We start from the raw sequence: 26,299 nt of genomic DNA on the forward strand, positions 1-26,299 counted from the left end.
AGTCTAACCTTGTGCTCTCATGCATTGAGTGTTTTTCAAATGCAGGTTACATGTAGCCCATAAAAATATTCAGGTGTAGCAGATAATCCTTTTCTGCTATGTAAACTGCCAAGCAACTGAAGGTGTTTATTGCATCATTTATATTCATTTCATTTGTAACCTGACAAAAGATTCAAAAACACAAATGTTAAACGGCTTTATACAGTTTATATGTTTTATCAAGACATAATAGAGTGTTATGTGGGACTGACATTAATAGGTAATACACTGTCTGAGTGTTAAGCAATATGGCAGCCCCACACATATCTTGTGATGTCACACTTCCTAGCAATCCTGCTAAGGATGTGGAAATAGATTTCATAAGCTAAGTAACACTTAGAAAGAAGCTCTTCTATGCATCATCAGTGAGAATTTGATTTGCATAGCTTCCTGGGGCTTTGGAGTCCGTTCTCTAAATCTATTGTTTATAAACCCAGCTCAATGTTCTGTTTGTGCCTTCTAAACCATGTTAATTAAGCAGGAAAACAGTGCATTTTGTCAAATGTGTGATGAAATAAAAACTGCCGTGCACAAGAAAAAAAAAATATATGTGAGAACAATAGAACCTATACACTAACACAAACTGTACATGGAAGACTTTAACCGGGACATTCTTGCTGTGTCTCTGCCTTAGCCTCTCACAGGTTATGTCCCTGCAAGGCATAGCCAAGGTGAGGGGCTGAGGAACTTATGGTAAAGACAGGAGAAGAGTAAAAGTACTTTAACCCAGCGATTAGCTAGCATCTTTAAAAAGACTATCATAACGGAGTGAAGGGAGTGAACACAATCTTACCCCTTATAATAACCTTTACTCAATGATATACGTATGAATCCAGGTGGTAAGATCTAAGCATCTAAGGTGCTTCATTTTTCCTGCTATTTCCAATATAAACATGTCTCTCCAGTGTTCCCTTCAGGCTCCCTAGTTTTAAAGTATGAGTATGGGACCTGTTATATGGAAAGCTTGGGTCATGGGGTTCTCCAGATAAGGGGATCTTTCTTAATTTGGGTCTCCATACCGTAAGCCTACTAAAAGACACATTAGTTAAACCTAATAGGATTGTTTTGCTTCCTATAAGGAATCATGATATCTCAGGTGGGTTCAAATACAATGTACTGTTTTATTATTACGGGAAAAAAAAATGTTTTTAAGAAATTTTATTTATTTGAATGGGGTTTTTGGGAGATGGCCTTCCCTTAAGGGTAAGGACACACGCTGCTATTTTAGGATAAATCACTTCTTCTTCGGGTGGCTACTCTCCCGGAACTGCCAGCTAGACTGTAAATCGCCGGCGGGGTGGCACTCGGAGTGCTTCATTTTCCGAAGTTGCCTCACAAGGAAACTTTGGGCGACTTTGGAAAGTGATCCGACTGCCATCCCGCCGGCGATTTACATTCTAGCAGGTAGGAAGGCAGTTCAGGAACATTAGTCGCCCTGAAGAAAAACCGATTTGTCGCTGGGCGACTAATCTCACAAAATAGCAGCGTGTGCCCGGGCCCTAATTCATTGATTTCTGGTTAATGGGTTTCTGGATAATGGATCCCATAACTGTAATTTCTTCTGACAGCCGCTGTTGTTGGATTGTGATAGTTATTCCTATTCTCTATTTAAGCATGAACTGCAATGTCTCTAACAAGACTACAGTACAGAAAAAGCCATGTCCAGGATGTTCTTGTACTCAAGTCACAGCTAATTCAAGTCACAGCGTGCCCAGACTCAACACCAGGTCCCACACAATCAAAAATATTAAAAGGGGTGCGCTTCCATTGAAGCACAGAACAGAGCAGGATATAATGTGCTTTCCATTTTTCATACTATATTTGAGAAGTGTATAAATCACATTGACTTGACTGACACTCAGGGGTGTAACTACAGAGGAAGCAGACCCTGCGAATGCAGGGGGCCCCATGAGGCCATAATTAACAAACAATTTCAATATATTTTAGTAAAACAGGACAACCTATGGATATGTTGGGGGCCTCATGAGGTCCCAATTAATGAGAAATTTCAATATATTTTAGTAAAACAGGACAACCTATGGATATGTTGGGGGCCCTAAAATTAATTTGCTGTGGGGCCCAGTAACATCTAGTTACATCACTGATGACACTGCTAATTTTATATATTGAACAGCCCATTACATTATTTTGCACACTTGCAACCTCCTTTATAAAAGGGATCAGTGCCCAAAATCATGGTGGGGCCTACAAGATGAAGAGATGTGGAGGGTCTTAACTTACAGTGAGATACAGTTTAGAGCACTTCCAAAAGATAGATGTCATGTCACCAACTTGGATCTAGTGGTAGTCTTATCTCCACTGTTCTCTCTATTGTCTCCATCTCAATTATTACAAGTTGCCATAAGTCCTCAAGTGGTATCTATGTATTAATTATTCACATTAAGGCTGTGGGTGGTCAATAAGCGAATCCAGTGGATGTGTTAAAATGATTCAATTATTGACCCACATGATATTGAATAATAAACTGATTTGAGGAGCCAATGGGTTTTAGAAGTATTTGCCAATTCTCCTATTTCCATTCCAGTGCTTTATTCCTGGTCAGGGTGTACAGTATATATGTGTGTGTATGTGTACATGAACATGCACAAAAGATTGTATTTGCATTTGAAAAAGAGAAGGGAGATAAAGTGGTACAACATCAATAAGAAATTGGGCACAACCAGCAAGATCCTTCCTAATGACTTGAGTCAAATTTACAGGTATGGGACCTGTTATCCAGAATTCTGGGGACCTGGGGTTCTCTGGTTAATGGATCTTTCCATGATATAGATCTTCATAACTTGTCTACTAGAAAATTATGTAAACATGAAAAAACCCAATAGGCTGGTTCTGCTTCCAATAAGGATTAATTCTATCTTAGTTTGGATCTAGTTTGTATAAAAATGAGTCTATCGGACATGGTCTTCCGGTAATTCGAAGGGGTTTCCAGATAATGGATCCCATACCTGTACCATATGTAATCTTGTTCTAAATAAAATATCCCGTTCTGAAAGGTTGCTTCATATTTGTCAGTTGCAGTATTTTTAAATTGGAAAAATATATCATATTCTATCCTAGCACTATGTACCTTTTATATGTGATTTGAATAATTCACATTCAGGCTGTCAGCAAAGCAGTAAGTTGACAAGTCTGCCAAATACAGTACTATGTTCAGATACGGAGTAAATAGCTTTATGTCATCTCTAAACTAATGATGAGCTTATTGGCAACAAGATTTAGAGAACTGTCTAAAAAGAGAAGTAACATTCTCAAATTAATATGTTTGATGTGAATTATTGTTATTCATATCAAGTCAAAGTCTTAACAATATATTCATCTCTGTTGTACATACTGTAGTTGCAAAACTTTGAATCAGATTAGTGTGTATGGACTGATTCAAAAACAAGATGTGGCTTTGTTTTATACATCTCCTATAGTGATGTGCGGGTCGGCTTTTCCGGACCTTTAAAATTTAAAGTTGTCAAGTCCAATCACAGATTCATATAGCTCATGGACAATGGACATTCATTTACTTATTTATAGATTAATATCCAGTGACCTGTGATCTATAGCAGCTAGTTATTAGTAGTAGTGATGAGCGAATTTATTCTCAAGCTATGGATTTGCGGCAAAATTACTAAATTCACCATGTGCAAATTTTTTTTGCAAAGCTGTGGCAAAAATTTGCAGTGGGAAAATTTGCAGAGAAAAACTCCCATAAGAAAAAACACCCATTGACTTTAATGCATTTGGAGAAAAAAAGTCGCCATAAGAAAAAACACCCATTGACTTTAATGCATTAGGACAAAAATAGTAACCATAAGAAAAAACACCCATTGACTAATGCATTAGGACAATAAAAGTCGCCATAAGAAAAAACGCCCATTGACTAATGCATTAGGACAATAAAAGTCGCCATAAGAAAAAACACCCATTGACTTTAATGCATTAGACAAAAAAGTTCCATAAGAAAAAACACCCATTGACTTTAATGCATTAGGAGAAAAGTTGCCATGAGAAAAAACACTGATTTATTTTAATTGATTAAGACAAATATAGTAACCATAAAAAAAACCACTGATTTACTTTAATGCATTAGGACAAAAAAAGTCGCCATAAGAAAAAACACTGATTTACTTTAATGCATTAGGACAAAAAAAGTCGCCATAAGAAAAAACATCCATTGACTTTAATTAGGACAGAAAAAGTCTCATAAGAAAAAACACCCATTGACTTTAATGCATTAGGACAAAAAAAGTCGCCATAAGAAAAAACACCCATTTACTTAATTGAATTAGGACAAAAAAGTCATCATAAGAAAAAATACCCATTGACTTTAATGCATTAGACAAAAAAGTCGCCATAAGAAATAATGCCCATTGACTTTAATGCATTAGACAAAAAAGTCGCCATAAGAAAAAACACCCATTGACTTTAATGCATTAGACAAAAAAGTCGCCATAAGAAAAAACGCCACTGACTTTAATGCATTTGGAGAGAGAAAAATTGTTGCTCGTAAAAACGCCCGTTGACTTCCCGGTGTTTCACGCAAATTCATCAATGCCTTAGTGCCTCTTGATGTACTTTAGACACATTAAATATTTTGAGACTAATACCTAGCATCAACACAATAAACCACCTGCTATCGCTATTATAACATATACATCACTATTATAACATATACATTTTATGGGCAGTAATTGTGTGTCCTTCTGAGAAAAACATTATCTCCTTCAAAAAACCAAAATTGTCTTTCTGTACACTGTAAAATGTAAAGTCACCATTGGTAAGTGGGAAACGCTGGAGGCAGATATTTAGTCTCATAGAGATTTTATATTTGGGGAAGCATTCTGCAGCACTGACGCACTGTGTTGTTAAGCATTAGTTGTCTTTTAAATTTCCATAATTGTTGCTTAAGTGAAGGAAGCAAACCATATGGAAGAAATCAGATGAGATGTTTCTATAGACCATCAGAACAGAATGTGCAGGTGCTAATCTTCTAAATTACGTCTCAGAACCTTTTCCTGACAGCTTGATAGCGGATGACTTTTTTGATGAGAACAAGTTTCAATGATCTTTGATATTGATGGATGCCTTGCTGGAATATGGATAGCTAATAGCACTAGGTTTGCCATCAGAGGGAAAGAAAGCTATCAAATCGAAGTCAAGTACAATAAAAAAGGCCATCAATTAAATAGGCATAACATTTCTGAGGTGGTGTTTTGTGGGGGCAGTAGCCCTGTGCTCATAGTTGATCGCTACTGAAAGTCTAATTTTATCATTTCCTTTAATTCATGACTTAAATAATCACTTACTTATATTTACTGCCAAGGGTATTTGGCTACCCAGACTGCAAAACCAGGGAGGCTACTCTACCGCCTGACACAGATTTGTTCAGCTGTTCTGCGCTGCCCCTATTTACCCTTTGCACCGGGTGCCCTCCAATGCCTCCAATGATTTGCCACAATACTACCAATAAGGTACACCACAAAAACACTTCATAGTGATATTTCTTTCCTTTCTTTCTCTAACAAAAAATGTGAGCATGCATTGGCTACAAACTCAACCTCTCTTGAGAGTCTGCAACTTTGTATTGCTTGAGGGTTGAACAGCCAAAGTAACCATCATTTGGCCACCACGTGGTCAGCCAAATTGTTAAAATATCCACTCAGTTGGCAATCTATATTATGGTAATCCCACTGTTTTGCTCTTTAACCAGCATAATGATTGTTTCCAACTTCTTTGCATACCACTGAAGATTTAGAAGTGGCATCAAAGGTGTGATGTTAGTAACCAGTTCATTACCTCTGAAAGGGCCTTCAGTTTGTATCCAGTCAGAATTCTACCACAAGCCCCCTAGGTAACACCATGCCTTTTTTGATCACAGCATATGAATTCCTAATGACTGCACAATGTTGAACTGAAAAATTCATATCTAGCCAGCGCTGCTGGGCATCTGGGGACAGACTGTGAGTTGGAGTTTTCATGAAACATAATTTGAAGTGGCAGGTTTTAAGCATTCCGGTATTGCTCTGTGTGTTTATCAGGATAGCTACCATTCCTCTGATTTGCCTCCAGTAATCCCTCTCTACTTTATCCAGATACCATATTACATACCTTGTAAGTCTCTTAATAATGATTTCTTGCTACTGAGTCCACGACAATCCTTTCCAATCAGTGCAATCACAAGTTTCCTTTATTACAAAACAGAACCAGGTCATACATTGTTTAATACTGATATATTCAATACAACAATTCTTCAACCTTTTGGACATTTGAACTTTGCAATATATTTTTGTTCCTATTATGTTATCTGTTGGAGTGTTATAACAAGTGTACAACAAGGATAGAATCAGTTCCACAAAGCGACTCCAGCAGGCTTCTTTAGCAACCAAATCAAGGTAAGGTAGGGGCAAGGTAAGAGCTATGACTGCTTGTAAACCTGAAAAGCAAAAGTCACCCTAAAATATATATTGTTCTCAGACAATTGCTGCTTTGGTGGGACAATGTTACATAATTAATAAGAATTACCTTAATTCTATTGAAATATTTAAATCATCTAATTTAGTGCTGTCCAACTTCAGTGCTAATTCCTCCCCTGTGGATAACACATGATTTAACACCTTAGGGATCCCTAACAACAATTTCCAAATGCTAACAATCCCTACAAGACTTGTGTCCCACAGAGAGCATAGGGAAGGCAGAGTATGGCACACCCAGGGAGCATGGGGCAGGAAAAGTATGGCACACACAAGGAACATAGGGCAGGCAGAGCCTCTAGATGGTACTAAAGTGCAATGGCCTTGGTCTATCAAAAGCAATGTATTGCACTTTATCACCACACGGTGCAACAAAATGTGAAATCCTGATGGCTTCATCTGTATATGCTATTTTAGATTGGAGCTTCATTTTGTCTCTTTTGTAGGTAATCTTACACTTCTCATAGGAGTACTAGGCTTCGCCAGGAGGCTTTTGTGTATTTAAATGGTGGTAGGAAACCTACAGCAGAGCAGACCTTAAGCCTCATTTAAACATAGTTCTGAAAAACAAACTGGGAAAATAATGTAGAACTTTCCAGGGATTAAACTTCATAAGAGAAGTTCACGGCGCCACCTAGGCACGCGCATGTGCCGATTGTGTGTGAATCGTAAGCAGAATCTCAAAATTACTGCAAGAGGGAGCAGGCAGTTGAGGAGATCGGGGACCGGACATGCGGTAGGCGACAGAGAAGGTACATGCCTGGCGCCCCCAACAGCTTTGCGCATTAGGCACGTGGCTACTCTGCCTACCACTAGTTCCGGCCCTGCTTCATAATATGTATAATAAATGTATAATACTATGTTTGGCATGCATACAGACATAGGGTGTGATTTTAATCACTGAAGCGCACAGTAGAATAGTCACATCTGAAAGCAGGTGTAATTGACATGATAAGAATTCAGATCCTGCATATGGCATCATTATGTCTTGCAGAAAGAAGATGGTTCCGCACACCAGTAAATTTAAAACTCCAAAGTTTTATTCTTCCATAAGTAAAACAGGCACGTTACAGAACATAGCTTACACAATTTGCCCCCGTGGTTATACCCCTGTCATGCAGGAACGCTCACCAAGTCACAATTAGGGAAATTAGCTGTCTGTGCTACAACGTAGTGGCATTTATATATCAATCAAAAGGCATAATTACAATATAGATATAGTTTACTGTTTCTTGTGCTTATTGCGTAAATATTAGTATATGCTGGTCAACTATCATGTGAAATTTTCTTTAAGTATCCAAGGCAGGATGTTAATTTTATATTATTTTGTTACTATGTCTATGCAGTAATATTACACAAAACTAATATCTGCAGTTCTTTTTCCCCAGTGTTTGTATTTTAAAGGAGCTTTAGATACAAAGTTGCCAGTAAAAGAAGTGAAACATACATAATACTTCTCGTTATGTAATGAAATGTGTGATTACATTTGAGGGTTTTCCATACGTTTAAAATAGGCATAACGGTAGATTTTCACTATTATTTTTTGGACTGGAGGTAGCATAGTCGGCCAAAGGCTAGAACTGCTGTATTTTGTATACTAAACATAAACATGAACTTACTGCACCACAAGCCTAATCAAACAAATAATTTATGCTTTCAAAGTTGGCCACAGGGGGTCACCATCTTGGAACTTTGTTAAACATCTTTGCAAGACCAAGACTGTGCACATGCTCAGTGTGGTCTGGGTTGCTTAGGGATCGTTATATATTATCAAAACAGCACATGTCAAAAATCTGCCAGAAGCCAATACAGCAAGAATTAACAGAATATGCAGACTGCACCTGTGTTGTCATGTAATCTAATGTGGACTTTATAGTTTTTGTATTGTTTAATACAAACTTTCTCCAACTCTGCAGAACTAGTGGCTGCAGCAAAATAATTATCCAAATAGAATCCCAGTTTATCTGTTAAAATCTGGCTCCACAATCTTTGTCCTTGCAGCTGGAGTTGGAAACAGTAAAGGGGATGTAAAGGAAAAAAAATCCAATAAAAATCTCTACACAGTCGCTGACTGCTCTACAGGGAAACAAACAACAAAGCTGCTTGAGTTCTGCATGGCTGGGAAGTAAGGCGGGGGCTCCCTCTGTAGTTCATAAGTATGATTGTTTCCCTTACCAGCAGTTAGGGACTGTCTGAAAATTCCTATTCACAGCAGTAAAAGGAGGGAGAATTTCACTGAATACATTCAGGTTCCTTATAAAAACGGTACACATTTTTTAATTAAAGTATATTGGAGATAGGTTTCTTTTTCATTAAAGAAAGTAAAAATGGGATTTTATTTTTTTGCCTTTACATGTCCTTTAAAGGAATATTGTCGGCGGAAAGCTTTTTTTTTTCTTTTAAACACAGTAATTAGTGCTGCTCCAGCAGAATTCTACACAGATTTGTTTAATATTTAATTTTGAAATTTGGCATGGGGATAGACATGTTGTTAGTTTCCCGGATGCCCCTGATAAACTTCAGTCACTCTTTACTGCTGCACTGCAAGTTGGACTTATAGCACTCCCTGCCATTCCCCCTTTCCAGCTGCCTATCAACAGAACAGTGGGAAGGTAACCAGATAGTAGCTACCTGTCACCAGAACTGATTGACTTCATGGGCTTATAGCACAACTTCTATTGTCCTGAATGTTATGGGCAAGTGGTCGAACAGGCAAAATTGCCTATACTGCCTCCTAATAATTAAGGGTCGCTTCAGGCATTTCTGCCAGCGAAAACACACTGTGGAAAAAAATGTCCCCTGTACCATTAGTCTTAATTAGCTTGTACAGTAATGGAGATTTATATATATAAATAAATAAATATATATATATATATATATATATAAATAACCAAAGGAATGGTGCACTCCGTAGACAAAATTAATACCTGGATGCCAGCATGGGAAATAAGCAATGAAAAAGGATTGCGGCACTCACAGGGTTTTAGTGAAAAAACAAAAAATGTTTTATTATTAAGGCTTAATAATAAAATTTTTTTGTTTTTTCACTAAAACCCTGTGAGTGCCGCAATCCTTTTTCACTATATATATATATATATATATATATATATATATATATATATATACACAATATGCATTAAGTAATAGTACACTGGCTTCTGTGAACTACAGATCATAAATAAAATACATTAAATACAATAAGAGGCAGTAGGAATTTTATCCCCATATGCAGTGATAACTTTGCGCCCAAATACATTAAATACAATGAGGCAATTATTTCTGACACTCCAGACCCCCTTACCCTTCCAAAAAAAACATGTTTCCTGAGTGCTGGAGAATATTTGAGCATTATAGAGATCAAAATGAAGTCAGAAATTGTTTCCTAATGTTAGACATGAGAGTAACACCCAAGCAGGAGAAACCCTTCTATTACACGACCTGGGTTGTATTGAAATACAAAGAGAAGAGGAAAATAGCTGCCTTGTTGGTTCAAGAATAACATTTTAGAGTGAATTATTTGCATGGAAGAAGGTGTCCACCTATATACTGCATATAGGACACTACCCTGATGCATCGTGCCACAATTTAGCCAGTCTGTAGGGTATAGTATAAGCCATATTTAAAAATTTGTAGAAATTGTTTAGATTTACTGATGGATTAATTTTAAGCTGATGGGATCACTCCTGTAGTCAGCCAATGGCAAGGTGAGCACAGCAGAAGGGGGACATGATGTTTTGTTAACCTCTATTCATATTGCAACACAGAGGTTGCCAGGCAACAATCCAACTGTCAGTGCAGAAGAGAACATAGAAAACCCTTATTCCTAGTAGAGGATAGATTCTAAAAGCACAAGACAATGAGACACAAATGGAAAATATGTAGCTAGTGCTGTAAATGTGGTTGTGTTAATGCTGTAAGGGTTGCTATTTTATCATAAACATTAAAAAAATGATTAATCAAAGGTCAAGGTGTTCATTTTAACCTATGCCAGTGCTGCTTCATGAATATTGATTGTAAAATGAATGTAAATCAATGAAATTAGATCAAATATATATTAAAGGACAAATGAAAGCCAAACAAGTTGATTGGGTCGGTTGCTGGCACTGTGCAATGCTGGTGTAAGCATTCTGTTGAATTTTGCAGTAGCAGTAAGAGATCTGTTTCTTACACGTCCCTAGATGCCCAGCCTTAGACCTGCTCATTCCATTCACTCATTGATGCTTAAGTTTGCTAGTAGTAATGCTTACGTACTTAGGACCATATTTACTAATATTGGAGATAAATATCTCTGGAGATGTTGCCCATAGCAACCAATCAGATCTTTGCTTTTGTATATAACTTGAAGGTGACTGTTGAAATCTGATTGTTTGCCATGGGCAACATCTCCAGAGATCTCAGGAGATATTTAACATGCCCCTAAGCCATATAGGCATGTGATTTCTATAGGAGGGGAATGTTTTTGAGTTTGGTATCTACAGTGTTATTGAATGATTGATTTCACCTTGCAGGTGCACCCTAACTTCAAACAGACCTGCCATAGCCACAAGCAGGCCCGGCCATTTTTATATCCCAAGTGAGGAAACTCGCAGAAAACCAGCACAGTTTGTGGGAGGTATGTTAGGAGTTTAGTCTGAAAGGACCCTTCTACCAGAAACTATGCTTAAAAGCAATCAGTTTGTAAGCCTTGAATCCTGTATGACATGTCCAGTTCTTTTACCCCTTCAGCTGCCAATGATCTACTACTCCAAGTTGCAGAGATGTCAACCAACTCTATGTCATGATGGTGATAATGATCCAGAATATATTGCTAGTCCAGTTGATTTTACTTAATTCTACAGATATCCATCCCTGGATTTTGTAAGCCTAAATTCCTCTCACACCTAACGGTAATTTAAAATAAGCTCTCAGAAATTATTAGAGTGGGTCACCCTCATGATATGGGGTTGGTTGATACTTCTGAAGCTGTATGTCCACAACCCCACATATGAGGGGTTATTGACACCATCTTGCTCTGTATTTTACAATATTTCACACAGTTCCAGCTTATCTTAGAAAAGAGAGAAAGCTCTCTACTTCCAGTAATTGAACTGTGGGTACCCACACATGCCTGGACACTGGAGTCCTTGACTTATGCCTGCGCCAACCTAAAAACAGCTAATGAGCAATGGATTAATTCCATCCATAGCAACAACTGCCCCAGTATGACTTTATACTGCATTTAAAGTAAAACAGAAAAAATGGTGTGCTGACATGGAAACGAGGTGCAATGTCAACATCATTTTCTGAACTGGAAGTTATAACCACTATGTAAATCCATTGCAATCGTGTGTTAGTTGGGTTGATAATTTAGCAGAACTTGAATCACAATTACATTTGTAAATGTACATTTTGCAGATTTCCATCAAATTGGTTCTACTCAGTGTGACAAATTCATCTCTCATTCTATCCCCCTTTGCATAATGAGTTTGGCTGCCCAGTTTGCTTTTGATTTCAGATGAAACACCCAGAGTGGGAGACTTGAGCAGAAACCCTGCCATCTCAAGTCCTGAACAGACAACATATAAATATTTATACTCTTAATGGGGCAGTGAATGGTAAATATGACATACACAGGGCCGCACCTGCCATGAGGCATGGAGAAAATCTTTCCTCAGAAAGCAGCGAATGGCCAGTTACAAGGGGCGGCAAAAGGCCTCTTGTAAATGTAAGAGCAAAATTTTCGAGTTTTAACCTGAAAATGCAGCTCCCTTTGACACATTGATTTTTTAATCGCAGAGAGGGAGTGGGGGTCGGAAACCCTGGACACCTGTTAAATCATTACTGTGATACAATAAGGCAGTACATTATTTTATTTAGAAAATGAGCCCTGTTTATACAGTATAAACATAATATAAAATAAAAACTGTTAGAATTCAGTGGTAGCTTGGCATCTTACCAGTTCAATCTGTTATTTCTTTGGTGCTTTTACTGATATTTCCTTATTCTTAAACCTGCCATATGTTCATGGTTCATATACAGTTGCTACTTTCATAAATAAAACATAATGTGCCCTTTATCCTTATACAGAAAAGTGACTGGGAATTCTACCTAGGTAGGGAAAGAACAGCAACATCTAGTTATTGAACACTGGCAGTTCTGTTTTTAATACCTGTGTATTAAGTCCAATAATCAATAGAAAAATTGTCAATCTAGAGTAAAACAATTGCAAAAATATAAGATACTGGAGCCCACTCTGCTCTTCTTTGTACTGCCACAGGCCTTCCTCTATACTCTGGACACCCAGCGGCCCCCGGGTCTGTTATATTTATGTTTATGTCACTTGTATAAAGCAGAATGGTATAAGGAATGTTGCATCAACCATTTTATGTGGTTTATGGGTAAATAGGCACCATGAAGATTGACCTCATTTTAGTTTCTACTTCCAGGTGCATTTTTTAACAGAAGAAGTTGCATGGGGGTACTAACAATATGAAGCCTTATCACTGGAAAACTTATTGATTTATGAATATATAGCTGGTAATCTCTTTTTGGGGAGTCTAAACCTCTAATAATCTTAATTATTCCCTGTTATGGTTTTCATATTGTGCATGTCATATTCATGGCTAATTCCCACCTTTTAATTAAAATGGGAAGGGACCTTTAACAGTTTTCACTATATATGTTGCCTCTAATTATTATTATTATTTTATTAACATGTATTTATATAGCGCCAACATATTGCGTAGCACTGTAATGATATAATTCCTATATACAGTGTAGAAGAGTTCTTAAACTGCTAGTGTAGGCTGAGTTAGGACTCTTACAAACATATGCTGAGCACAGAAAACCTCATATATAGTGTTTATATGCATTTTTCTAATTGTGTTTTTGAGGATTTTCAAATGCAACGGTTTATTCTTTTGTTATTAGAATGTGTATCAAGCTCAAGAAATTGCAGCATGTTGAATTAAAAAAACGCAATGATAAGCAACTGCAATAAAACACAGCTCTGAAGGATAAAGCCAAGCAGAATCTAATGGAAACAAATTGCTTATGCATTAAGGTGTGCTCAAATCGGTAGTCATTTACTCATTTCCATTTACTTTTCACTTTCAAGTTAAAAAATTGTACAAACAGCATGGAATATATTAGTCATGAATAGTGATGGCCAAATTTGGGGCGTTTCACTTCACTGAAAAATTTGCGAAACAGCATCTCGTTTTTGGCGCCAGCGGGCACTTTTTGGACACCGGCAAGAATTCGCAAGCGAAAATGCGCTGGTGTCCAAAAAACGGATGCCGGCGTAAAAAAGAAACGGATGCCGGCGAATTTTCGCGGCGGTTTCATGAATTTATTCGCCGGCAGCGAATTGCGGCAATTCGCCGCAAATTTGCGCCTGCCGAATAAATTCGCCCATCACGAAATGGAAATCTCAAATGAATGGTGTAAGAAGCAAGCCTAGAAGTGTGCAGAAGGGTGCGTGCCTGTGGGATGTATTTGTGTCATGCTTACACAGTGAAATAGCATGCGCATTTCCCACATTCTGGCAGCTCTGTAACAGTGTTGCATGTCATTAGGTAAGACACTTATATGCTGCCCAGCCACTCCCTTGTTGCTAGAAAAGCTCATTATTTTGGATTCTTGTCAAAACCATATTTTAAACATCTTTCAATCCTTCATGTGTGCTAATATTGACCTGAAAAGCTATTTTATATCCAAACAATTATTTCTAACTGAATTTTGATTTGGGCATGTCATTGTCTTTATTTGAGCATGTTTATAACAAATATAAAGCAAAAAAAGAACAGCTTCCATGGGGCTAAATTTGGCCCCTTTTAAGGAGGATGTACAGCCAAAAAATACAATTTTATCTTTAAAAAAATTGTATTTCTAAGCAACTTTCCAAAATGTTATTTACCATTTCAATAGTTCAAGTTTCAGTTTGGTCTTATAATGGAGGCAAACAGACTCTTAGATCCTATTTTCATTCATCAAGGCAGCATCTGCAGTTTCTTCTCTCTTTCTTGTAGCTGTGACTTTTGCAGCAATGTAAATAATGAACGGACAGAGCCATGAAAAAGCATGCATTCAAACAGATACTGCTCTCATTTGCAAGTGACTGCAGTTACATTTACAAATAACTTTAAAATTGCTAAACGTTGAATAACTGTATATTGTTAAGTTCTTAGAATTACAATTCCTTCCATTAGCTCAAATTTTATTTTTGGGTTTGCATCCACTTTAGATTTAAAGTAGAGTGTATTGTATCCCAAAAACCCCCTGTCTTTTTAATTTCACAGAGTAGAACTAGCTTCTTCTTGTACCCTCAGGGGTGCTTCGCCAATGAGGCGGGTTGAGGCTGTCGCCTCAGGCGGCAGCGCCCAGCTAGGTACCAGGGGCAGCAAAAATGCTGCTCCTGGTACTTTAAGAGCGAATTTCCGGTGGAGGGGGGGCAGCAACAACTGCAGCTGCCTCAGGCGGTGGAGGGGCCAGGATCACCCCTGTGTACCCTGTTGTTGTCACTCTGTTCCACTCCTGAAATCTCCTGGAATATTGATAATAGGTAGAATGTAATTTAGTGGCCTGATGTATGGAGCCAAACATTGTTTTAGGAAGAATGCATTGGAGAAGGTAAAACTACCATTACCATAAAAGTGACACTAATATTACAGTAATGGCTGAGATTTGTTGCATTCGGGGACTGGCTGTCGCTGAAGCTAATGCCTGTGTTTTATGGCTCCCTGAAAAGCTGTTATGCAGCCCTTTCTGTTATCATATCAAATGAATGCATTAAGTCTCATCTCTTGTAAAAAATATAGTGCAATAAAAGCAGCTGTTACTTGGATGCAATTACAAGGCACTTTATTGGGTCAGAGATTTTAAATAAGCACCCCAGACTTTATTAATTATGTTTAATTATACACACAACATTCAGGCTACTTCTAGCATAGCATAATAAGTAAATACCAAATTAAATAAACAGAAGCTAGCCTACTACATTCATATGGATTCATTCATTGAAGTCTACTGGCTTGTATTAATGTGCTGTATGCTGGGAGGAGGGAGGAGGAATATGAATGCAACATTGGATCTGTGTTACAGCTGCCAAGTATCTGCATGCTGAGACCAGGAGCTAAATTAAACTGCTTTCCGCAGCCCAGTCTGAACAGGGTTACAGCAAGACATAAAGTGCTTTACTGATATCTAAAGGGACAGTCAGCTTGCCACAATAATTGAACTGAAACATCTTCACTCAAAAAGTCATTATGGACTTTCTTGAGCTGTGAGCATGCAGATGAAGAGGCACCAACAGACTCTTCGATCTTTTTTAGATTTTTTTATTGAACAAGGCAGGTGCTGTGGTGGTGGCTTTGGAATTTGGCATTACTGGGGTCTGCAGATCTGTTTTGGCCTTAGAGCAGTGATGGCCTTGCTCTGTGGCCTTAACCAGAATTTCCAGAAGGGAACTGGTAAGTCCATTGTGTCATTGCATACAACCCATATGTAATTGATTTCTAATCACATAACTCTTTGATACCCTGATAACTTTAGTCCTAGACAGATTTGTCATGTTAAACCACTGATTTTCTCAAATTGTGCTTTCCTTCTCTGGCAGACGCATGTTACACTTTTAAGTTAGGTTGCCGAAGGCAGAGTGAAATATGCTTACCTGAAACCCAACCCAAGAAACTGTATTTTGTCTGGTCACACTTTTATTTATTCTTAAAAAAAATTGCTGTAAGGGTTCCTTGTGTAAGTAGTGTTATAGCAGTTCTTTTCATGGTGATTTTTGGTACTTTGTGTTTCTAGTAACGTAGCAGTTTTCTGTGGATCTATATAATTTTCCATAAACAAATACATTTACCTGTTCTTTGCAATAGCACTAGAGGAGCTGTGTGTAAAAAATAAGGTGACAAGAAGCTAATACATGAAAATCATGTTTTGTGTGGCCAATTTCTAGTGTTGCCTCAATGTAAACAGAAGCACTATGAGAGATATAGTTATAGAAATGTACCCTACGAATCTATATTAGCTGAATTATTGGGCTTGAGCAATATTAGTATGGGAAAATGGGCCTGACTAATGGGGACAATAGTTGCCTGGATTAGGTTTGTTACATACCTATGAATAAGGTCAAAAGGACTTTGCATCATTTTGTTGACTTAGGACTTTGACAATTAACCTTAAAGCCAGTTTAAAGTCTTGCATCTGAAAAAGACTGTGTTGAGAAGGGCAAGTTTTTCTTCTGGGATATGGATGGGTGGACTGAAGGCTCAACTATCATAACTTCAGTGTCTTACTTTACTTTTGTGGATTATAATGCAAAGATACAAACTACCATCCAGCACTTTAATAGTAGGAGCTTATTTTTCAAGGGGTGCACACAAAACAATGTGTTCACCTTCACATCTTGTTATCTGAAATCCATAGAAAATTGCAGCACTCACAGGTAGTAATAAAACAGCCTTTATTTTACATCTGGCACAGCAATGTTTCGGACCACCTGGTCCTATCTAGCTGAGAAAGTAATACATGGGAGCTAACTTAGCTTGTTGTTGCTCCACTAAGTTACATAGTTACCTAGTTAAATTGGGTTTAAAAAAGACAAAGTCCTTCAAGTTCAACCCCTCCAAATAAAAACCCAGCATCCATACACACACCCCTCCCTACTTTTACATAAATTCTATATACCCATACCTATACTAACTATAGAGCTTAGTATCACAATAGCCTTTAATATTATGTCTGTCCAAGAAATCATCCAAGCCATTCTTAAAGGCATGAATCACAACTGAATCACAACATCACCTGGCAGTGCATTCCACAACCTCACTGTCCTGACTGTGAAGAACCCCCTACGTTGCTTCAAATGAAAGTTCTTTTCTTCTAGTCTGAAGGGGTGGCCTCTGGTACGGTGATCCTCTTTATGGGTAAAAATGTCCGCTGCTATTTGTCTAATGTACTTGTAAAGTGTAATCATGTCCCCTCACAAGCGCCTTTTTTCCAGAGAAAACAACCCCAACCTTGACAGTCTACCCTCATAATTTAAGTCTTCCATCCCTCTAACCAGTTTAGATGCACGTCTCTGCACTCTCTCCAGCTCATTTATATACCCTCACTTGCACATTCTTTGGTGAGCACTATAAAATAAAACAAAGCAAAAACCACATTATTATATATGGTTTTTAATGTGGTGTTTGCTTTGTTTTATTTTCTAGTGGCCACCAAAGAATGTGCAAGAGGAGCAACAACATGCTAAGTTAGCTCCCATGTTAGAAATAAGTGTAATGCAACATTGTTTCTAATTGAAACCTAGGTGGGTGTATTTTTTAATACAAAGTCATTATATTATATTGTATTATATTATATTGTAACCACAAGAGGGCATTGCAAAGTGGGTATTTAAGGAAGCTGTGAACCTGTGAATGTATACTTTGCCAGCTTGATAAAGACAAAAAAAAATTGCTTTACCATAAATAAAGACAGTTTTATTACTACCTGGGAGTGCTGCAATTTTCTATAGATTGTAATGCAAGACTCAGAATGTTGCCCCTTGTTTGCTTTTACATAAGTTGTTTCAGTGACACTGGAAGGGTCATGGCATTGAACCCTTTTTCACTCTCCCCATACTTGGAACGAACAGTAATAAACAATTAAACACCCCTGGGGAGGATGCAATATCCAGACATGGGCAAAGAAGTTTACCAAAAAGGGGGTCAATTCTAGTAGAATTATTATAGATGAACTTAGCACCAACATACTTGCATAAAAATAAACCATGAACCATCATAAACCACTGACTTCCAGTAATTCACCTTGAGCATCCAGTCACTCAACAGCTAGCACAGATTTCCAATACACTAATTGTATACTAATTAGCCAATTAATTCATTTTGTGGAACACTTGAAATGATCCTATTATATCCCTTAGATTAATCACTGAGAAAGCTCCCTCCACAATAGAGGAAGGTATACCTGACGACTGTTAGAGACGGGTATAAAGAATTGTATTCCACCAGAAGGCAAAAATTACTTCAGCATGATATTGGATTACTGTTTCATATGTGTTAGTTCAGTACATATACAGTCAGTGCCAGGACAAGTTTTGTTAGTGGATCTTACAATCTTGTAGCAGTCTAGTAACAGGATAACGAAAATCCAGATGCAGCTTCCAGCAGAGCATGTACATACACTGACCTTTCCATGGCAGCCCCCATACATTTACATTGCAAAATGGTTTTACCTTTTCTATATATATCATTCCCATTGCCTATACACTGAGTAAGATAATAGAGTACTCTATTATATGTAATTTGCCATTGTGCTGCTTTGCAGAGATCTGCCAAAAAAATAATCCTACTCTTCTATACAGAATCTTTAAGTCTAAATACACTTACAGTATTTGAGGAAGCAAACTGAATGCTTCTTCCTACATCATCTGTTGCAGATAAAAGAGCTTCCCACAGTCTGTATCAAACTGGGAGTGAAAATTATCATCACTGGCAACATTTGTCTTTTTCATCTGCACCATTTCTACATTGTCTATAAAACGGATGTAAAATTACCTATTTTGTAACAATGGTCTCTATAGCCTTCTGTACAGTGTTGGACTGGCCCACCAGGATACCAGGAAAACTCCTGGTGGGCCCAGGTGTCAGTGGGCCTCTTGCTTCTAAACATTTGGCCTATTTCATGGGCTTAATAAGAGGCTTAATAGGCTTAATAAGCTTAATAATGGAAGAATAGAATATAGTATGTAGAGAAAAGAGACTAGGAGAATAAAGAGGTTGAGTGAGAAGAGGAGGCATAATAGTTTGAAAAGTGGGCCCTCAGCCTAAGGTTTTCTGGTGGGCCCCTGGCACCCCAGTCCGACACTGCTTCTGTAACAGTTTAAGAGTAATGTTTAGTCTGTACACAGAACACCTGTTATTTCTATTTTACGAGTAGAATGTGCCATGCCATCTTGCTGGCTTCATCTGAGACACTGGCCAACAAAAGTATTAACAAATACAATCATTTTATGAACACTAGTTATTCTGTTGCCTCTGCCAATGAATATGACCACTTACATGAGAAAAAGTCTGGCCACACAGTAAGGTATGTTTCTCTACTCTGAGAATTGATGGAACCTGAACAGTAGGAAGACTGTACTTACATAACCTGATTTATTAAGCTATCTATGCAGTTAACACACTTTTATGATAAAAAAGGGCATACACACTCTTTAAAACATGCTTACAATGTGCAGACACTAACTGACTAGCAGTTAGGCAGATTATATATAGAATTAAAAGACTGAACTTGATGGATGTGTCTTTTTTCAATTTAACTTACTATGTATGTTGGTTTGGGCCACAAAAGGACCATTACCTTTAATGTTTACCCATTTATTGATCAGCATTTGACAATGGAAAGTGCTGATTGCTGCTGGCTATACTACACAACCTGCTAGAAAGGATTTGGGGATAATCTCAGCAAAACTAAAGAGAACTTTAAAAAAACACGTATTCTATTTTTAGAGGTGTTAAATGGGAAATACTCGTTATTTACACTCTGTCCTCTTTAGGGAATATTGCATTTGTGTAGATTAAACATAGTATACAGATTTTTCCTACTATAAATTTTAATTAAAATTTTCAGCTTAATGGGATAAAAATAAACATTGGCGTATAATAATCCTTATAGATGGCTGTGACACATCGTAACTGCATAAGGTTGCCTATACTCTGTTAAAACCTTCTGTCTAGAGTACGTACCTATTTTTAAATTTTTTTTATTAATTTAAACAAAACCAAGTTAATAGTCTCATGCCATTTTCTCTGGTGAATGATATGATGAATTTTAATAGTGGTACATGAACAGAAATGGAGGAAGAGCCGTGTGACCATGTACACAGAGCTTTAGAAAAGATGCTTAATATTATTTAATTATTTATTAATAAACCATTGAAGGCAATGGTTCCCTATAAGGTGTGTGCTCGTGTGCATGCACAAAGAATTTTGTGTGAGAAAACAACATTTTATATAAAATTCCGACTCTCCACACAGTTTTTAAATACTGCTCTAGAATAGTGCAAATAATTTTTTGTGCACATTGCTGAGAATGTATCAGAGGGAACATTGATTGCAGGTAAACGAGAAAAATGGTTTTAAAAGCAACAACACTTCATAGGTTAAAATAGCATATTTTACAAATGTTCTTTTTGTTCCCCAGATGAGGGTCCCTACACAAAATCTTCGACTCCAAGCAAAGCTCCAGATGGAGCGTTGGCCGTCAGGAGGCAGAGCATTACAGGTGAGGACTTGACAATAATAAAAACATACACTTCTGTTCTGAAAGCTGCCAACAGTGTACCATGTACAGTTCCATATTAGATGTGTACTTGTATTTCATAACAAGCAAAGGTGATGAGCATCTCTCTTTGAGACACACATTTCTCTCTCTCTCTCTGTCTCTCTCCTAACAACTTAATTATGATTATCTGCCAGACATGTTTAAAGAAATAACTGTTCTGGGTTTAAATCTGTCTGCTCTAATGAGTGTGAAAAAGTGGATGAAGATTAAAGAGGCAGTTTGTGATAGTCTCAACATTTAATTGAGTTTACTGCTGCTGAGAGCTTGTCTCTAAAACACTCTGCAAAATCATATAACAGAAATGTGCAGGGTGTGACACTTAGTCCTGAACAAGGCATCCAGCCTGACCTCCCCATATTTCCACAGAATTGCTCCTGGTTGGGCCTGATGTATGAATTAAACATCACCATTTATTACTTGCCTTAGGTGTTACTGGGGGATAAATGAACAAGTCAACTTTTTCTTAGCTGAACTCTCAGTGGGCTGTCATTGAGACTTCTTACTTCTGGTATTGTTTATAGGTCACCAATCATCTCAAGAGAATGTGAGGAATACTTGGCTCACATGTTTTGTAGGTGTCTGTGTGTCTCCCTTCACTTTTCTGTAGTTGTAAATACTCTCTTGAAAAAATGTGAATACTTGTATTCTGTTTTGACTGTATTGTCCTGAAGTAACCCTATATTTAAGGTTTCAGATAAAAAAAAAGATGGACTGCATGGCCATAGTTTGATCCCTGTCTACCCATTAGGAAAGTTTCCTTAGGCCTTTCAAGAGATCAGTGAACTTATCCAGTAGCACAGCAAACACAAGTCTGTTTTTCAGAATGGCAGAAAAGTGGCCTGCCAGGAAATGGCAGTATTCTTTTTTTTTTTAGAATTTGACAGGGTTTTTTTTATCTTTTGCTCATGTTTTTTGATTTTTTTTTTCAGTTGGAGTCTTACTGTTTGATTTTCTTTTTTAGTTTTTGTGGCTGTAGCAGTTGTGCTATTATTGAACTTTTCAGCTGTATCTATATTATGCAGACAGGTTTTATTTCTCAATGCACAGTACATCATGACTACCTTGTGTACAAATAAGTTTTAAATGTAGTGGTAAGCAATGAAACTTACCAGAAAGCTGGTCTCTTACTAGATTGATGTATTTAAGTGTAGGAATGCACAGAATTCAGCATTCATGTAGATGTGTCTGAATCCCAGCCCACTTTTAAGTATTCACATTGGGTTGAATCTAACTATTAAGCTAAACCAAATCCTAACCCTTATAGGTGAATGAAACCCTAAAATGAATATAGCTAGATGCCATAGTTTATATATTAAACTTACTGCTCCAGACTAAAAGGTTCAACAACTCTTTAACAGTAATTATACAGATCTTCAAAGTTGCTTACAGGGGCTCACCTTCTTGGATCTTTTTAGGAGTGTCAGTGACTCTGCACATGCTCAGTGTGGTCTGAGCAGCTGTTGAAAAGCAACGCTTAAGGGTCGGCTCAAATCCTCAAGCAGAAAATGAGGTTTGCCTGTCTGGTAAGCTGATGCAATAGGGCCCAGACAGTCCTATACTGGCCTATTAAATAGTAATTGTCTATGCAGGCGTGCTCCAGCTTGTAACGCCGCCTGAGGCAGCGTTTAAAATGCCGCCCCCCCCCACCCATCGCGCTTACTGTAAAAAATCACAGACGGGGTTGGGGGGTGCATTGCTAGTGAGGACAGTGAAATTTCGCTGTCTGTGCTAGAAAATCCAAATTTCTAGTAAAGTTACTAGGAGCGGCTTTTTGCCGTCCCTGGTAACTTCCGGGGAGCTGCCGCCTGAGGCAAGGTACTCACTCATCTTGCCTCATGGCAGAAACGCCCCTTTGTCTACGGCATTTTACAACAACATTTGCTAGAATAAACAGATTACTAGTATATAGAATTTTAGGATTCCTATGAACAGAAATACCAGAGAAGGAAAATTCAGAAGTATAAGAATGTGCTACTGGCATTGCTTTAAGCCCTCTAGTGAATCTAGCGATTAATAATATCCACTTGGCTTGTACTGAAAACAACAGTTGGGTAAAAGGGAACTATGGGATTCCCTCAGGCTTTGATTCATATGTTAGTGTAGTGGGGGCTTACTGTGGCACGTTGTGCTGCATGAAGCGTTGGATGGCTGCCAGCAAGCAGATGCGGCAACCTCCCATCAATGTTGGAAAACAATATACAGAGTGACAGATCTAGTTCCATGTGTTTGCAGCCAGTTGCTCAGAGAAACTATGTTTTGCACATAAACATGTCAGGCATCTGTGAAGTCTGACCTATTTCAGTATCATTACATTTTACATGTTGAAAAATATAAGACTGCAATATACCATGCACCCTCCTAGCATGCCAACAGATTGTGTTTTATTAAATTAAAGGAGCAGAACACTTATGCTTTTTTATTATTAGAAGAAATGTAGCAACCATGGTTTTTTTTAAAAAGATACTCTGTAGATGCAAGGAATAGCACCCTACCTAGCATTCCAGTAATGATTACTGTGTGCTATATTTAGGGATAATATTCCCTATGTAGTGTTCATTTAACCATCTAGCTCAGGGGTCAGCAACCTTTACTATCAAAAGAGCCATTTTGCCACCTCTTCCACTAAAGAAAAATAATCTGGAGCCGCAAAACATAACATAGCTTATAAACTTTAATAACACTGAATAGCCCTATTAAATGCTAGTGTTCTCATCTGTTTAAGGTGACTTCTGTTTCTGAAGCTCCATGCTGATCTTTCCTCTCTTGTCTTGAGTGTGTGACCGAGGTAAGGTCCATGATGAATCATCTTGCTGCGGTTCAGTCTTGCCTGTCACTCCTGGGACGTCTTTACAGCTCTCGCTCCTGCTGGCGGCTTCCTGAGTGTGCGACCATGGTAAGCTAACCGCTAGCTTACCACAGTCGCGCACTCAAGAAGCCGCCAGCAGGTGTGGGCTGTATAGCCGACATGACAGGCAAAGCCGCAAGACTGAGCCACAGCAAGCAGGATGAAGAGCCACATGAGGCTCCGGAGCCTCAGGTTGCCTACCCCTGATCTAGCTGCATCCATCTAGCTGCATAAGGGAACATATTCCATTCATAGTGTTATTCATTTCTTAACACTTACTCAGTTAACAGTTAGCTGTGAGTCATAAATTGTTTATTTCATGGTATGTAACGATCAGAGGGAGCAAAACAGCAAGCATGAAATATGAGCAATAGTATGGTAAAAATCTGTCATATGAAACAATATCCCAGTAGTATAAATTGATTTAAAGGTCTTTCTTTGGCAGCATTTTATTGTGAATTAAAAAATCTTCAAAGGATAAATAAATGAAGGACGTTTGACTGTTTCTGTGTTCGTTTTGGAAGAATTCGGTAATCCTGTCTTGCTTTATGGCAGGAATGAATACACTTAGGAGCATGGCACTTCTCAAAAGACTCAGGGTTCATTACACTGCATTTCCCTCTTAGCATTGTAGTGTTAAATGCTTTACTTAGGGGCAGATTTATCAAGGGTCAAATTTCGAGTTCATGTTAGTTTTTTAAAACTCCCATAAACGCTTATAAACTCGAAATTCGACCAATCGGAATTTATTTTAAAAATCGAATTTTTAAAACTTGAATAGTTGTATAGGATCGACCCGAAAACTTGAAAGGAATTCAATTCGAGTTTTAAAAACTCTATTATGTCAGGAAGGCTGAAAACAACTCCCAATTGAGCCCTGGACATCTCCCATTGACTTAAACAGCAATTCGGCAGGTTTTAGTTGACGAATAGTCAAAGTCGAGTTCTTAAAGAGCCAGTGTATGATGAATCTCAAAAATCAAATTCGATTTTTTTCAAAAACTTTAATTGAATTTGAATAACTCCCTAAAAGTTGCCCCATAAGGTGCCTTTCTTTGCACACACTCTGTTTTGGAGCACAGAGACTTGTGGCTGCCTCAATAATTTCATTGCTGTCTGCATTTGCCAGTGGTATATTTATGAGGGACGGGGAGGCACTTAATCAGCATAACTTGTCATTCAGATAGCAGAGGCCACAACAGGGCCCTGTTCTTACCACCTGCAACAATGTAGTGCTTCAAATGTTTTTGGTAGCCTTGTGCCCTGCTCCAAATGAGTCTGGAAATAACATTCCTAAGAAATCTTCATAAAATATTCCTTAATCCCTACCTGTATGTCTGCGTGTGTATTTAGGTTTGCATACCATGCATTAAAAATTGTAATACACCATGTTTCTATTCCGTTTGTAGTTCAAATGGCTTGGTTAAATAATAAGTTAGCTCATACAAATGAAAGCATCCATCCTTTCTTTGCTTTGCTTTTTAGTTCATTATGCATGCATTTTTTTCTAAGGAGTAAAAAAGGAGATAGATTAGTGAAATAGACTTTGGGTTGGTATGGAAGAAACATCAGATTTACACATTCTCCCTTCAATACAATAGTATAGTGTATTAGCAAACCCAAGCAATCACACTAGTTTGCGACAGATTTCCTTTTCTTTATTGGATAATAATTATATTTGTAGGAATCATTTGTACCCATGTATTTCCCCTTTTGCTTCAGTGATGTACTTGTTTTAAATGCTATCAAACTCTATATATGTAATGATCTGTTATTCTGTACACAATACAGCTGTGGTCCATTTTTTTGTTTGCTTTTGTGGTAGTTCTCCTATGTCTTTAAATGTCACAGTGTCAATGGTTAAATAGGTAAGCAAAGTTCTGCATCCTTTACTACAATGAGCTGCTGAGTAGTTCAGTGATACTAAGGAATGACACTATGTCATGTTACAGACGGCTGTGATGGGGTATACAGATAACAGATTGAAGCTAGATGCATTTTGGTACAGTAAATGGAAATTGGAATATGAGCCCAATTGGAGGTGATGTGAGTAAAGGAGCTTGTGGCCAGCCTGCTATTAACATAACGGCTGCATAAACATGTCTAAAACTGCAGACTGGGTCACCTTTATAGCATAGGGAAAATAAAAATAAAGAGACGCGGTTCTTAATATATTCATAAAATAAATTAATAGGGAAACAATTCCAAATTTCAGTGTCAAGAACAGGTCAGTGAATACAGTAGGTGCTCCTTGAACTGTTAATACAGGGAATGCAAAGTGTAAAATTTATAGACATAAAAACATCGATTATTAGATTTAATTGAAATGGAAAGCCAAGTGACATTAAAGTCAGCAGAACTGGAATTAGTATTGCATGGATCTGCCTCTTGATGTGCACATTTTCTTTGTTTATCACTTACATACAAACATTATCCAGGAGGAATTTATTTACAATTTATGCTGCACAATCAGTAAAACTGTATTGGGTTTCTTCACTAAACATAATGGGTTCTGCAATTCATACCCATTAGTTTCACTGTCTCATTAAGATTCTGAAAGTAAATAAATGTTACGCTGAAGAGTCTGCCCTGTACAAAATTT

At 37.7% G+C, this 26,299-nt stretch overlaps 1 protein-coding gene across 17 annotated transcripts in view; it reads left to right on the forward strand.

Moving 5' to 3' along the window:
* The window catches only part of grip1.S (glutamate receptor interacting protein 1 S homeolog), a 260,071-nt gene that overhangs the window by 156,267 nt on the left and 77,505 nt on the right, over positions 1-26,299 (forward strand). For 11 of the 17 annotated variants that reach the window (XM_041588620.1, XM_041588618.1, XM_018255978.2 and 8 more), the window contains exon 2: positions 20,712-20,792. In XM_041588620.1, coding sequence (XP_041444554.1) covers positions 20,712-20,792 — 81 coding nt within the window. Of the gene's footprint in view, positions 1-15,730; positions 15,968-20,711; positions 20,793-26,299 lie in introns of those variants that run through there. The other 6 variants (XM_041588614.1, XM_041588615.1, XM_041588616.1 and 3 more) reach the window with 6 other exon arrangements.

Source organism: Xenopus laevis, chromosome 3S (genome assembly GCF_017654675.1).
Source record: "Xenopus laevis strain J_2021 chromosome 3S, Xenopus_laevis_v10.1, whole genome shotgun sequence".
NCBI lineage: Eukaryota > Metazoa > Chordata > Amphibia > Anura > Pipidae > Xenopus > Xenopus laevis.